This window comes from Leiobunum rupestre, chromosome 2 (genome assembly GCF_980474605.1).
Source record: "Leiobunum rupestre chromosome 2, qqLeiRupe1.1.hap1, whole genome shotgun sequence".
Lineage (NCBI taxonomy): Eukaryota > Metazoa > Arthropoda > Arachnida > Opiliones > Sclerosomatidae > Leiobunum > Leiobunum rupestre.
The window spans coordinates 85,009,938-85,027,207 of record NC_143385.1 but is presented as its reverse complement, the minus strand read 5'-3'; the positions used below and the strand labels follow the sequence as shown (position 1 = coordinate 85,027,207).

Genomic DNA, 17,270 nt, shown 5'->3' with positions numbered 1-17,270 from the left:
ATATTTCCTGGTTTTAACACTGGTATTTATCTAATATTTCCTGGTTTTAACACTGATATTTATCTGATATTGCCTGGTTTTAACACTGATATTTATCTGATATTGCCTGGTTTTAACACTGATATTTATCTAATATTTCCTGGTTTTAACACTGATATTTATCTAATATTTCCTGGTTTTAACACTGATATTTATCTGATATTGCCTGGTTTTAACACTGATATTTATCTAATATTTCCTGGTTTTAACACTGATATTTATCTAATATTTCCTGGTTTTAACACTGATATTTATCTGATATTGCCTGGTTTTAACACTGATATTTATCTAATATTTCCTGGTTTTAACACTGATATTTATCTAATATTTCCTGGTTTTAACACTGGTATTTATCTAATATTTCCTGGTTTTAACACTGATATTTATCTAATATTTCCTGGTTTTAACACTGATATTTATCTGATATTGCCTGGTTTTAACACTGATATTTATCTAATATTTCCTGGTTTTAACACTGATATTTATCTGATATTGCCTGGTTTTAACACTGATATTTATCTAATATTTCCTGGTTTTAACACTGGTATTTATCTAATATTTCCTGGTTTTAACACTGATATTTATCTAATATTTCCTGGTTTTAACACTGATATTTATCTGATATTGCCTGGTTTTAACACTGATATTTATCTAATATTTCCTGGTTTTAACACTGATATTTATCTGATATTGCCTGGTTTTAACACTGATATTTATCTAATATTTCCTGGTTTTAACACTGATATTTATCTGATATTGCCTGGTTTTAACACTGATATTTATCTAATATTTCCTGGTTTTAACACTGATATTTATCTGATATTGCCTGGTTTTAACACTGATATTTATCTAATATTTCCTGGTTTTAACACTGATATTTATCTAATATTTCCTGGTTTTAACACTGATATTTATCTAATATTTCCTGGTTTTAACACTGATATTTATCTGATATTGCCTGGTTTTAACACTGATATTTATCTAATATTTCCTGGTTTTAACACTGATATTTATCTGATATTGCCTGGTTTTAACACTGATATTTATCTAATATTTCCTGGTTTTAACACTGATATTTATCTAATATTTCCTGGTTTTAACACTGATATTTATCTGATATTGCCTGGTTTTAACACTGATATTTATCTAATATTTCCTGGTTTTAACACTGATATTTATCTAATATTTCCTGGTTTTAACACTGATATTTATCTAATATTTCCTGGTTTTAACACTGATATTTATCTGATATTGCTTGGTTTTAACACTGGTATTTATCTAATATTTCCTGGTTTTAACACTGATATTTATCTAATATTTCCTGGTTTTAACACTGGTATTTATCTAATATTTCCTGGTTTTAACACTGATATTTATCTAATATTTCCTGGTTTTAACACTGATATTTATCTGATATTGCCTGGTTTTAACACTGATATTTATCTAATATTTCCTGGTTTTAACACTGATATTTATCTGATATTTCCTGGTTTTAACACTGATATTTATCTAATATTTCCTGGTTTTAACACTGATATTTATCTGATATTGCCTGGTTTTAACACTGATATTTATCTAATATTTCCTGGTTTTAACACTGATATTTATCTGATATTTCCTGGTTTTAACACTGATATTTATCTAATATTTCCTGGTTTTAACACTGATATTTATCTGATATTGCCTGGTTTTAACACTGATATTTATCTAATATTTCCTGGTTTTAACACTGATATTTATCTGATATTTCCTGGTTTTAACACTGATATTTATCTAATATTTCCTGGTTTTAACACTGATATTTATCTGATATTGCCTGGTTTTAACACTGATATTTATCTAATATTTCCTGGTTTTAACACTGATATTTATCTGATATTGCCTGGTTTTAACACTGATATTTATCTAATATTTCCTGGTTTTAACACTGATATTTATCTGATATTTCCTGGTTTTAACACTGATATTTATCTAATATTTCCTGGTTTTAACACTGATATTTATCTGATATTGCCTGGTTTTAACACTGATATTTATCTAATATTTCCTGGTTTTAACACTGATATTTATCTGATATTTCCTGGTTTTAACACTGATATTTATCTAATATTTCCTGGTTTTAACACTGATATTTATCTGATATTTCCTGGTTTTAACACTGATATTTATCTAATATTTCCTGGTTTTAACACTGATATTTATCTGATATTGCCTGGTTTTAACACTGATATTTATCTAATATTTCCTGGTTTTAACACTGATATTTATCTGATATTTCCTGGTTTTAACACTGATATTTATCTAATATTTCCTGGTTTTAACACTGATATTTATCTGATATTGCCTGGTTTTAACACTGATATTTATCTAATATTTCCTGGTTTTAACACTGATATTTATCTGATATTTCCTGGTTTTAACACTGATATTTATCTAATATTTCCTGGTTTTAACACTGATATTTATCTGATATTGCCTGGTTTTAACACTGATATTTATCTAATATTTCCTGGTTTTAACACTGATATTTATCTGATATTTCCTGGTTTTAACACTGATATTTATCTAATATTTCCTGGTTTTAACACTGATATTTATCTGATATTGCCTGGTTTTAACACTGATATTTATCTAATATTTCCTGGTTTTAACACTGATATTTATCTGATATTGCCTGGTTTTAACACTGATATTTATCTAATATTTCCTGGTTTTAACACTGATATTTATCTGATATTTCCTGGTTTTAACACTGATATTTATCTAATATTTCCTGGTTTTAACACTGATATTTATCTGATATTGCCTGGTTTTAACACTGATATTTATCTAATATTTCCTGGTTTTAACACTGATATTTATCTGATATTTCCTGGTTTTAACACTGATATTTATCTAATATTTCCTGGTTTTAACACTGATATTTATCTGATATTTCCTGGTTTTAACACTGATATTTATCTAATATTTCCTGGTTTTAACACTGATATTTATCTGATATTGCCTGGTTTTAACACTGATATTTATCTAATATTTCCTGGTTTTAACACTGATATTTATCTGATATTTCCTGGTTTTAACACTGATATTTATCTAATATTTCCTGGTTTTAACACTGATATTTATCTGATATTGCCTGGTTTTAACACTGATATTTATCTAATATTTCCTGGTTTTAACACTGATATTTATCTGATATTTCCTGGTTTTAACACTGATATTTATCTAATATTTCCTGGTTTTAACACTGATATTTATCTGATATTGCCTGGTTTTAACACTGATATTTATCTAATATTTCCTGGTTTTAACACTGGTATTTATCTAATATTTCCTGGTTTTAACACTGATATTTATCTAATATTTCCTGGTTTTAACACTGATATTTATCTGATATTGCCTGGTTTTAACACTGATATTTATCTAATATTTCCTGGTTTTAACACTGATATTTATCTGATATTGCCTGGTTTTAACACTGATATTTATCTAATATTTCCTGGTTTTAACACTGATATTTATCTGATATTGCCTGGTTTTAACACTGATATTTATCTAATATTTCCTGGTTTTAACACTGATATTTATCTGATATTGCCTGGTTTTAACACTGATATTTATCTAATATTTCCTGGTTTTAACACTGATATTTATCTAATATTTCCTGGTTTTAACACTGGTATTTATCTAATATTTCCTGGTTTTAACACTGATATTTATCTAATATTTCCTGGTTTTAACACTGATATTTATCTGATATTGCCTGGTTTTAACACTGATATTTATCTAATATTTCCTGGTTTTAACACTGATATTTATCTGATATTGCCTGGTTTTAACACTGATATTTATCTAATATTTCCTGGTTTTAACACTGGTATTTATCTAATATTTCCTGGTTTTAACACTGATATTTATCTAATATTTCCTGGTTTTAACACTGATATTTATCTGATATTGCCTGGTTTTAACACTGATATTTATCTAATATTTCCTGGTTTTAACACTGATATTTATCTGATATTGCCTGGTTTTAACACTGATATTTATCTAATATTTCCTGGTTTTAACACTGATATTTATCTGATATTGCCTGGTTTTAACACTGATATTTATCTAATATTTCCTGGTTTTAACACTGATATTTATCTGATATTGCCTGGTTTTAACACTGATATTTATCTAATATTTCCTGGTTTTAACACTGATATTTATCTAATATTTCCTGGTTTTAACACTGGTATTTATCTAATATTTCCTGGTTTTAACACTGATATTTATCTAATATTTCCTGGTTTTAACACTGATATTTATCTGATATTGCCTGGTTTTAACACTGATATTTATCTAATATTTCCTGGTTTTAACACTGATATTTATCTGATATTGCCTGGTTTTAACACTGATATTTATCTAATATTTCCTGGTTTTAACACTGGTATTTATCTAATATTTCCTGGTTTTAACACTGATATTTATCTAATATTTCCTGGTTTTAACACTGATATTTATCTGATATTGCCTGGTTTTAACACTGATATTTATCTAATATTTCCTGGTTTTAACATAGATATTTATCTGATATTGCCTGGTTTTAACACTGATATTTATCTAATATTTCCTGGTTTTAACACTGATATTTATCTGATATTGCCTGGTTTTAACACTGATATTTATCTAATATTTCCTGGTTTTAACACTGATATTTATCTGATATTGCCTGGTTTTAACACTGATATTTATCTAATATTTCCTGGTTTTAACACTGATATTTATCTAATATTTCCTGGTTTTAACACTGGTATTTATCTAATATTTCCTGGTTTTAACACTGATATTTATCTAATATTTCCTGGTTTTAACACTGATATTTATCTGATATTGCCTGGTTTTAACACTGATATTTATCTAATATTTCCTGGTTTTAACACTGATATTTATCTGATATTGCCTGGTTTTAACACTGATATTTATCTAATATTTCCTGGTTTTAACACTGATATTTATCTGATATTGCCTGGTTTTAACACTGATATTTATCTAATATTTCCTGGTTTTAACACTGATATTTATCTGATATTGCCTGGTTTTAACACTGATATTTATCTAATATTTCCTGGTTTTAACACTGATATTTATCTAATATTTCCTGGTTTTAACACTGGTATTTATCTAATATTTCCTGGTTTTAACACTGATATTTATCTAATATTTCCTGGTTTTAACACTGATATTTATCTGATATTGCCTGGTTTTAACACTGATATTTATCTAATATTTCCTGGTTTTAACACTGATATTTATCTGATATTGCCTGGTTTTAACACTGATATTTATCTAATATTTCCTGGTTTTAACACTGGTATTTATCTAATATTTCCTGGTTTTAACACTGATATTTATCTAATATTTCCTGGTTTTAACACTGATATTTATCTGATATTGCCTGGTTTTAACACTGATATTTATCTAATATTTCCTGGTTTTAACACTGATATTTATCTGATATTGCCTGGTTTTAACACTGATATTTATCTAATATTTCCTGGTTTTAACACTGATATTTATCTGATATTGCCTGGTTTTAACACTGATATTTATCTAATATTTCCTGGTTTTAACACTGATATTTATCTGATATTGCCTGGTTTTAACACTGATATTTATCTAATATTTCCTGGTTTTAACACTGATATTTATCTAATATTTCCTGGTTTTAACACTGGTATTTATCTAATATTTCCTGGTTTTAACACTGATATTTATCTAATATTTCCTGGTTTTAACACTGATATTTATCTGATATTGCCTGGTTTTAACACTGATATTTATCTAATATTTCCTGGTTTTAACACTGATATTTATCTGATATTGCCTGGTTTTAACACTGATATTTATCTAATATTTCCTGGTTTTAACACTGGTATTTATCTAATATTTCCTGGTTTTAACACTGATATTTATCTAATATTTCCTGGTTTTAACACTGATATTTATCTGATATTGCCTGGTTTTAACACTGATATTTATCTAATATTTCCTGGTTTTAACACTGGTATTTATCTAATATTTCCTGGTTTTAACACTGATATTTATCTAATATTTCCTGGTTTTAACACTGATATTTATCTGATATTGCCTGGTTTTAACACTGATATTTATCTAATATTTCCTGGTTTTAACACTGATATTTATCTGATATTGCCTGGTTTTAACACTGATATTTATCTAATATTTCCTGGTTTTAACACTGATATTTATCTGATATTGCCTGGTTTTAACACTGATATTTATCTAATATTTCCTGGTTTTAACACTGATATTTATCTGATATTGCCTGGTTTTAACACTGATATTTATCTAATATTTCCTGGTTTTAACACTGATATTTATCTAATATTTCCTGGTTTTAACACTGGTATTTATCTAATATTTCCTGGTTTTAACACTGATATTTATCTAATATTTCCTGGTTTTAACACTGATATTTATCTAATATTTCCTGGTTTTAACACTGATATTTATCTAATATTTCCTGGTTTTAACACTGATATTTATCTGATATTGCCTGGTTTTAACACTGATATTTATCTAATATTTCCTGGTTTTAACACTGATATTTATCTAATATTTCCTGGTTTTAACACTGGTATTTATCTAATATTTCCTGGTTTTAACACTGATATTTATCTAATATTTCCTGGTTTTAACACTGATATTTATCTGATATTGCCTGGTTTTAACACTGATATTTATCTAATATTTCCTGGTTTTAACACTGATATTTATCTGATATTGCCTGGTTTTAACACTGATATTTATCTAATATTTCCTGGTTTTAACACTGGTATTTATCTAATATTTCCTGGTTTTAACACTGATATTTATCTAATATTTCCTGGTTTTAACACTGATATTTATCTAATATTTCCTGGTTTTAACACTGATATTTATCTAATATTTCCTGGTTTTAACACTGATATTTATCTAATATTTCCTGGTTTTAACACTGATATTTATCTAATATTTCCTGGTTTTAACACTGATATTTATCTGATATTGCCTGGTTTTAACACTGATATTTATCTAATATTTCCTGGTTTTAACACTGGTATTTATCTAATATTTCCTGGTTTTAACACTGATATTTATCTAATATTTCCTGGTTTTAACACTGATATTTATCTAATATTTCCTGGTTTTAACACTGATATTTATCTAATATTTCCTGGTTTTAACACTGGTATTTATCTGATATTGCCTGGTTTTAACACTGATATTTATCTAATATTTCCTGGTTTTAACACTGATATTTATCTAATTTTTCCTGGTTTTAACACTGATATTTATCTAATATTTCCTGGTTTTAACACTGATATTTATCTAATATTTCCTGGTTTTAACACTGATATTTATCTGATATTGCCTGGTTTTAACACTGATATTTATCTAATATTTCCTGGTTTTAACACTGATATTTATCTGATATTTCCTGGTTTTAACACTGATATTTATCTAATATTTCCTGGTTTTAACACTGATATTTATCTAATATTTCCTGGTTTTAACACTGATATTTATCTAATATTTCCTGGTTTTAACACTGATATTTATCTGATATTGCCTGGTTTTAACACTGATATTTATCTAATATTTCCTGGTTTTAACACTGGTATTTATCTAATATTTCCTGGTTTTAACACTGATATTTATCTAATATTTCCTGGTTTTAACACTGATATTTATCTGATATTGCCTGGTTTTAACACTGATATTTATCTAATATTTCCTGGTTTTAACACTGGTATTTATCTAATATTTCCTGGTTTTAACACTGATATTTATCTAATATTTCCTGGTTTTAACACTGATATTTATCTAATATTTCCTGGTTTTAACACTGATATTTATCTGATATTGCCTGGTTTTAACACTGATATTTATCTAATATTTCCTGGTTTTAACACTGGTATTTATCTAATATTTCCTGGTTTTAACACTGATATTTATCTAATATTTCCTGGTTTTAACACTGATATTTATCTAATATTTCCTGGTTTTAACACTGATATTTATCTAATATTTCCTGGTTTTAACACTGATATTTATCTAATATTTCCTGGTTTTAACACTGATATTTATCTAATATTTCCTGGTTTTAACACTGATATTTATCTAATATTTCCTGGTTTTAACACTGATATTTATCTGATATTGCCTGGTTTTAACACTGATATTTATCTAATATTTCCTGGTTTTAACACTGGTATTTATCTAATATTTCCTGGTTTTAACACTGATATTTATCTAATATTTCCTGGTTTTAACACTGATATTTATCTAATATTTCCTGGTTTTAACACTGATATTTATCTAATATTTCCTGGTTTTAACACTGGTATTTATCTGATATTGCCTGGTTTTAACACTGATATTTATCTAATATTTCCTGGTTTTAACACTGGTATTTATCTAATATTTCCTGGTTTTAACACTGATATTTATCTAATATTTCCTGGTTTTAACACTGATATTTATCTAATATTTCCTGGTTTTAACACTGATATTTATCTAATATTTCCTGGTTTTAACACTGATATTTATCTAATATTTCCTGGTTTTAACACTGATATTTATCTAATATTTCCTGGTTTTAACACTGATATTTATCTAATATTTCCTGGTTTTAACACTGATATTTATCTGATATTGCCTGGTTTTAACACTGATATTTATCTAATATTTCCTGGTTTTAACACTGATATTTATCTGATATTGCCTGGTTTTAACACTGATATTTATCTAATATTTCCTGGTTTTAACACTGATATTTATCTGATATTTCCTGGTTTTAACACTGGTATTTATCTAATATTTCCTGGTTTTAACACTGGTATTTATCTAATATTTCCTGGTTTTAACACTGATATTTATCTAATATTTCCATGTGCAAGATAACCTCAATAAAAAGTCAGGTTTTATCTGATTAAGTTTCCAACATTTCCCGATCGTAACTCTCCACGTCATTGCTAACTTCATCAACATTTTCACTTATTTCATGATTGATATTTAAACTAAATTGGTTCCATCGTATAATATATAAGAGAAGTAATAAAGTCGAATCTTTAATTAACAAACATTTATTGATGTAAATTAGTACTTTTAAGGGCAACCATTCTGGATCCTCATAAATGCCTTGGATTTCCCTGATTTTCATTAAAAAAAATTGGAATTTCCTTGACTTTTCTGTCGACAAACTAATTCCCTGACATTTCCAGGTTTTCCAGGTCTGTATGAACCCTGATATATTACATATTATTATCTAGAAACGTAAATACATTTCAAATATTTGTAATGCGAGCGATTTTAAGGGTATTTTTATTATTAAAGGGCAACAATACCATTTAAAAAATTGGGCCCGGATTTCAGTTAGCTCCTCCCCTACGGCAGACCCAACGAGTAATAATTGGCATTTTTCAAGCCCAATTTCCATAATTCTGTGGCCCTTTAACACGAGTGACATATATTTCAGGAAACGAGCCAAAAAAACCCTTTCACTATTTGGCTACCCAAAATATCACACAACTGAAAATTTGTGCTCTTATAGAATTTGAGGCATATTTCCAAATGGTGTTTTCCTAATGAATGAGCTTCAGGTTCGTTATATATTACGCAGTTATAAATAAACGTATTATACTTTACTACATGTCAATAGGATATGTAGAAACAAAGTTGTGTAAATTTATCAATTTCGACCGCCATTTTCCAAGATGGCGAAAATTCCACTAATACTAATACTAATTTTCATCGGTGCTAGTTTGTTCACCGACCAAAGTCTAGTTTTCTTGTACTTTTGGTAAAAATTTAATTTTTGAAAAACCTGTTACTGGGTTGTGTTGGTAATAGGTCACCTGAAGGTCGTTTAGGTGCTGCCCTAGCGATTGAAGACAGACCCAAAGCTTTATATTAATGGAAAATTTCGCTGGTCCATTTAAAGAGTTTATTTGGTTTCTACTGTGTTCTTGGAATCCATATAATCTTCGATGCAAGTGCAAAAGTGCAGGTAACGAGAACCAGTCACTCATACGTTCTATCCGGAATGTTTACCCACGCATAACTTCTACGGGGGAACGTTTCGGGTTTGAGTTGTTCGCTTGTAACACCTTAATAAGAAGTCCTTGCCCAAACTCGCGGATAGAAAGAGATTTGGAAATATACGAGGACCGGCTGACGATACTTTAGAGCGTCATCATAATCACGATTAAATTATTAAATTTTTAATCGTGATTTAATCATTTTAATCATAGATTAATTATGTTAATAATAATTTCATCGTTTTAATTACGATTACATCTTTTCCACACCGATTTTATCAGTTTAATCACGATAAATTCATTTCAATCACCCTACAATCATTTTAATAACGATTTTATCTTTCAAACCTCGATTTAATCATTCAAATCTCGATTTAATCATTCAAATCTCGATTTAATCTTTCTAATCTCGATTTAATCTTTCAAATCTCGATTTAATCATTCAAATCTCGATTTAATCATTCAAATCTCGATTTAATCTTTCAAATCTCGATTTAATCTTTCAAATCTCGATTTTATCTTTCTAATCTCGATTTAATCTTTCAAATCTCGATTTAATCATTAAAATCTCGATTTAATCATTCAAATATCGATTTAATCAATGAAATCTCGATTTAATCACTGAAATCTCGATTTAATCACTGAAATCTCGATTTAATCACTGAAATCTCGATTTAATCTTTCAAATCTCGATTTAATCTTTCAAATCTCGATTTAATCATTCAAATCTCGATTTAATCATTCAAATCTCGATTTAATCTTTCAAATCTCGATTTAATCTTTCAAATCTCGATTTTATCTTTCTAATCTCGATTTAATCTTTCAAATCTCGATTTAATCATTAAAATCTCGATTTAATCATTCAAATCTCGATTTAATCTTTCAAATCTCGATTTAATCTTTCAAATCTCGATTTAATCTTTCTAATCTCGATTTAATCATTTAAATCTCGATTTAATCTTTCAAATCTCGATTTAATCTTTCTAATCTCGATTTAATCTTTCTAATCTCGATTTAATCATTCAAATCTCGATTTAATCTTTCAAATCTCGATTTAATCTTTCAAATCTCGATTTAATCTTTCTAATCTCGATTTAATCATTTAAATCTCGATTTAATCTTTCAAATCTCGATTTAATCTTTCAAATCTCGATTTAATCTTTCAAATCTCGACTTAATCATTAAAATCTCGATTTAATCATTCAAATCTCGATTTAATCTTTCAAATCTCGATTTCATCTTTCTAATCTCGATTTAATCTTTCAAATCTCGACTTAATCATTAAAATCTCGATTTAATCACTGAAATCTCGATTTAATCATTCAAATCTCGATTTAATCTTTCAAATCTCGATTTTATCATTCAAATCTCGATTTAATCATTCAAATCTCGATTTAATCTTTCAAATCTCGATTTAATCATTCAAATCTCGATTTAATCATTCAAATCTCGATTTAATCATTCAAATCTCGATTTAATCTTTCAAATCTCGATTTAATCTTTCAAATCTCGATTTAATCTTTCTAATCTCGATTTAATCATTTAAATCTCGATTTAATCTTTCAAATCTCGATTTAATCTTTCAAATCTCGACTTAATCATTAAAATCTCGATTTAATCATTCAAATCTCGATTTAATCACTGAAATCTCGATTTAATCATTTAAATTTCGATTTAATCATTCAAATCTCGATTTAATCTTTCAAATCTCGATTTAATCTTTCAAATCTCGATTTAATCTTTCAAATCTCGATTTAACCATTCAAATCTCGATTTAATCTTTCAAATCTCGATTTAATCTTTCAAATATCGATTTTATCTTTCAAATCTCGATTTTATCTTTCAAATCTCGATTTTATCTTTCAAATCTCGATTTAATCATTCAAATCTCGATTTAATCATTCAAATCTCGATTTAATCTTTCTAATCTCGATTTAATCTTTCTAATCTCGATTTAATCATTCAAATCTCGATTTAATCTTTCAAATCTCGATTTAATCTTTCAAATCTCGATTTAATCTTTCAAATCTCGATTTAATCTTTCAAATCTCGACTTAATCATTAAAATCTCGATTTAATCATTCAAATCTCGATTTAATCTTTCAAATCTCGATTTCATCTTTCTAATCTCGATTTAATCTTTCAAATCTCGACTTAATCATTAAAATCTCGATTTAATCACTGAAATCTCGATTTAATCATTCAAATCTCGATTTAATCTTTCAAATCTCGATTTTATCATTCAAATCTCGATTTAATCATTCAAATCTCGATTTAATCTTTCAAATCTCGATTTAATCATTCAAATCTCGATTTAATCATTCAAATCTCGATTTAATCATTCAAATCTCGATTTAATCTTTCAAATCTCGATTTAATCTTTCAAATCTCGATTTAATCTTTCTAATCTCGATTTAATCATTTAAATCTCGATTTAATCTTTCAAATCTCGATTTAATCTTTCAAATCTCGACTTAATCATTAAAATCTCGATTTAATCATTCAAATCTCGATTTAATCACTGAAATCTCGATTTAATCATTTAAATTTCGATTTAATCATTCAAATCTCGATTTAATCTTTCAAATCTCGATTTAATCTTTCAAATCTCGATTTAATCTTTCAAATCTCGATTTAACCATTCAAATCTCGATTTAATCTTTCAAATCTCGATTTAATCTTTCAAATATCGATTTTATCTTTCAAATCTCGATTTTATCTTTCAAATCTCGATTTTATCTTTCAAATCTCGATTTAATCATTCAAATCTCGATTTAATCATTCAAATCTCGATTTAATCTTTCAAATCTCGATTTAATCTTTCAAATCTCGATTTAATCTTTCTAATCTCGATTTAATCTTTCAAATCTCGACTTAATCATTAAAATCTCGATTTAATCATTCAAATCTCGATTAATCACTGAAATCTCGATTTAATCTTTCTAATCTCGATTTAATCATTCAAATCTCGATTTAATCATTCAAATCTAGATTTAATCTTTCAAATCTCGATTTAATCATACAAATCTCGATTTAATCATTCAAATCTCGATTTAATATTTCAAATCTCGATTTAATCATTAAAATTTTTATTTAATCCGTTTAATCAATAATTAATCCATTAATCAACCCATTTGCCCCTTCATTACCCACAACGTTCCTCCAGATCGAAAAAATACCAGGGCAAATCATTCCTAGTAGCGAGTATGAATTCCTGATTGCGGCTATACTTACACCGTGAAATGATAGACGAAACATTTCCATCCCGTCGGCCTCTCGAGGAAGTTGTAGACTTTACCCTGAAATGTCATCTTTAAGTTGCGGCGCATCCCTTCCCTGAAAGCGTAACGGTTTTCCCACTTAGCCCTTGAAAAAAACATCAACAATGCAACATTGATTACAACGTTCACATGCAGCAAACAGTACTCAAGTTGGAAGCACTATTATACGCAGAACCATGATCCATTTCTTATATAACGGAATTTAAGTTTCCACACCATCAAAAAAACAAAAGTTAAAGTTCGTCATGCATTGACTTGATCATCATTTGATCACCAAATGACACGTTTCAAATTCAAAGTCATTTCATTTTATATTTTATAATGGAATTTTAATATTGATTTTAATTTTATGAAGATATATCTGTTTGCTCGTAACAATACACTAAAAATTTAATGATAAAGGCATAAAGATAAACTAGTTTTAAGAAATAAATGTAATCGATATAAATGGTGAACATTCTGTACTTATGCGTACAAATCGATGGGAAGTTGCTTAAGTGATTTATTGTACCTTTCTAAACCATTTCCTTTTCACCAGAGATCAGTTTGCCAACCGTAGTATAGCTAGGAAATTATCACATTCATAATTTGTTAATTGGTTAACAAGACTAAAAAATAATCAGATAAATTCTTCAATTTCCCTACCCTAGGTTTATTTTCAAAATCTCTGACCTTTCCCTGACTTTGTAGGCATATTTTCAAAGTCTCTGACCTTTCCCTGACTTTTTAGGCATATTTTCAAAGTCTCTGACCTTTCCCTGACTTTTTAGGCATATTTTCAAAGTCTCTGACCTTTCCCTGACTTTTTAGGCATATTTTCAAAGTCTCTGATCTTTCCCTGACTTTGTAGGCATATTTTCAAAGTCTCTGACCTTTCCCTGACTTTGTAGGCATATTTTCAAAGTCTCTGACCTTTCCCTGACTTTGTAGGCATATTTTCAAAGTCTCTGACCTTTCCCTGACTTTGTAGGCATATTTTCAAAGTCTCTGACCTTTCCCTGACTTTGTAGGCATATTTTCAAAGTCTCTGACCTTTCCCTGACTTTGTAGGCATATTTTCAAAGTCTCTGACCTTTCCCTGACTTTTTAGGCATATTTTCAAAGTCTCTGACCTTTCCCTGACTTTTTAGGCATATTTTCAAAGTCTCTGACCTTTCCCTGACTTTGTAGGCATATTTTCAAAGTCTCTGACCTTTCCCTGACTTTGTAGGCATATTTTCAAAGTCTCTGACCTTTCCCTGACTTTTTAGGCATATTTTCAAAGTCTCTGACCTTTCCCTGACTTTTAGGCATATTTTCAAAGTCTCTGACCTTTCCCTGACTTTGTAGGCATATTTTCAAAGTCTCTGACCTTTCCCTGACTTTTTAGGCATATTTTCAAAGTCTCTGACCTTTCTTTGACTTTTTAGCCATATTTTCAAAGTCTCTGACCTTTCCCTGACTTTTTAGGCATATTTTCAAAATCTCTGACCTTTCCCTGACTTTTTAGGCATATTTTCAAAGTCTCTGACCTTTCCCTGACTTTGTAGGCATATTTTCAAAGTCTCTGACCTTTCCCTGACTTTGTAGGCATATTTTCAAAGTCTCTGACCTTTCCCTGACTTTGTAGGCATATTTTCAAAGTCTCTGACCTTTCCCTGACTTTGTAGGCATATTTTCAAAGTCTCTGACCTTTCCCTGACTTTTTAGGCATATTTTCAAAGTCTCTGACCTTTCCCTGACTTTGTAGGCATATTTTCAAAGTCTCTGACCTTTCCCTGACTTTGTAGGCATATTTTCAAAATCCCTGTCTTTTCCCTGACTATTTAGGCATATTTGTAAATTGCCCCGTATTTTCTTAGATTATTTAAGCCTTTTTTCAAATAAATCCCTGATTTCTTTGTTGTCCATGACCTGTGACCACCTTGCGGTTGCATTTGACAAAGTTATCTCTAATTGAAATTGCTCAAAAATTTGAGTTATATTTTCCCTTTAAATAATGTAATCTATGAAAAATAAACTTTGGATTTCAATAAACTGATTTCAGTGACCTCCGAGACTCGAACCCACGAAAATCATTTTTTTAAACAGTCTTCGGCATAACTTTAAAGCAGGTTCTGAATTTCAGTCAAGTTTAACAAAAAATATAAAACTTGATTATTAACAGAAACTATAAACTTGAAGTCAACCCAATTAAAAGTTTAAAAGGTAAAATTTCCAGAGTTATATAATCACTATATAACCTTTAGCATGTACTTAATAAAGATAAAGTTTCAAGTAATTCCTTACTTCAATGTACTGTAGAAAATTGAAGATTTTAGTCTAGACGTTTAATTTTAATTTGGAGGCCCAAAATAGTGCCTAAAAGGACTCTATTGAAGAAAAATTTCGGGGCTTAAAGTCCTTAAATTTATTAAATTAAGCCTATTCCTGTAAAATATTAAAGTAGACCACAACTGAGAAACATTATTAACCTACAACTTAAAGTATTTTGAGTTTTGGTATTAGTTAAGTAATTATTATACTTGACTTGACTTGAAAAATATGAAGCCACTAACGATAAAAATTCGAAATATGAGACATAAAACTAAAAACTAAGCAAAATAGTTATATTAAAATAACGATTTTTCTAGAAGTTCCTCACAATTTGGTTTTATTTCCTAGAACGTTTGCTTTCCGAAATTACATTTTATTTCAAGTTATTCGCGTTTCCAGAAATTTCAGTTCAATGTTTCAGTCTGGAATAGGATTTTGGCCTGTCAACATATTGCAGCCGCCCTGTTCCCAGACATTCGCCTTGCGCTTAAAGGGATAATGAACTCAATCGAAATTTCGTTAGCTAAATCACGCTATGGCTTGTTTTAACGTAACTAGCACCAATCTCCCCTAGCTTCTGTTATACCTGGTGACACGGAGTTTTTTCGCTGTCACTGGTAGTAAAACACCTGCTAACAATTAATATAAAAACCTCAATTTAATCATTAATTACATATTTAGAATAGATGCAAAGAATGGAGACAAGGCTTAAAACTACCGTTCCCCGTCTCTCAAGTGAGCTGCTGGCGAGTTTCGAGGAATAAGCGGCTCTCCGGTAATATTGGTTGGTTCTAAAATAACGCCATAGAGAGTAGAGTACAGCTGTAGAAATAAATTCATGCTTAACTTAATTAGTAAAAACTATTGGCCATACTCTTTGTATTAGAAAGTGCACTAATATTTTCCAGTGTATTATGCGTATATCTGATAAAGTGCATGTCAATAAAACCAATATATTTCCGAAATTTCAGTGTTATTATACTCCTATATTAAAAGGTGGGTAAAAATGTCGACCCACCTGGCGAAATTGGAATTTATATGGAGACAAATTTCCTGTCTCGCGTAATTTCGTGTTTTCGGTTTAAAATCGTCCGCGTTTCAAACGAGTTGTAATGAAATAGCACTTTCTTATTGGTCTTTCATATAACTTAAAATTTTGCTGGGTGGGTCCTCATTTTTATCCACCTTTTGATATAAGCGTCTAGCCAACACTTAATTTATTCTGGCTCTAATTTATCTTACAAACACTGTGAAAAACGAAAATTCAACTTAAATAATTTAAATTTTAAAGTAGTAAAATGATATTTGAATTGTGTAGCATTAGTGATACACCTTTGAAGAACATTGACAAATCGTTTCTAGCGTAGCTTTTTCTACGCTACACTTTGCACTAATAGTGTATATTGTAGCACTAATTAATGTAACCAATAGTTTCCACTAATTAAAACATCAGTTCCAGCAAGATTACGAAGAAAATGCAATAGGTAATCATTCCAGCATTAATTACGAATACTTGCCTACAAAAATTGTATTAAAGAATAGTACTTGATCAGAATAATAC

General features: G+C 28.6%; 1 protein-coding gene across 2 annotated transcripts in view; it reads right to left on the bottom strand.

Moving 5' to 3' along the window:
* LOC149959860 (potassium voltage-gated channel subfamily KQT member 1-like) overlaps positions 1-17,270 on the bottom strand; it is an 87,896-nt gene that overhangs the window by 35,349 nt on the left and 35,277 nt on the right. For both annotated transcript variants that reach the window (XM_090166563.1, XM_090166564.1), the window contains exon 3: positions 13,368-13,469. In XM_090166563.1, coding sequence (XP_090022689.1) covers positions 13,368-13,469 — 102 coding nt within the window. The remainder of the gene's footprint in view (positions 1-13,367; positions 13,470-17,270) is intronic.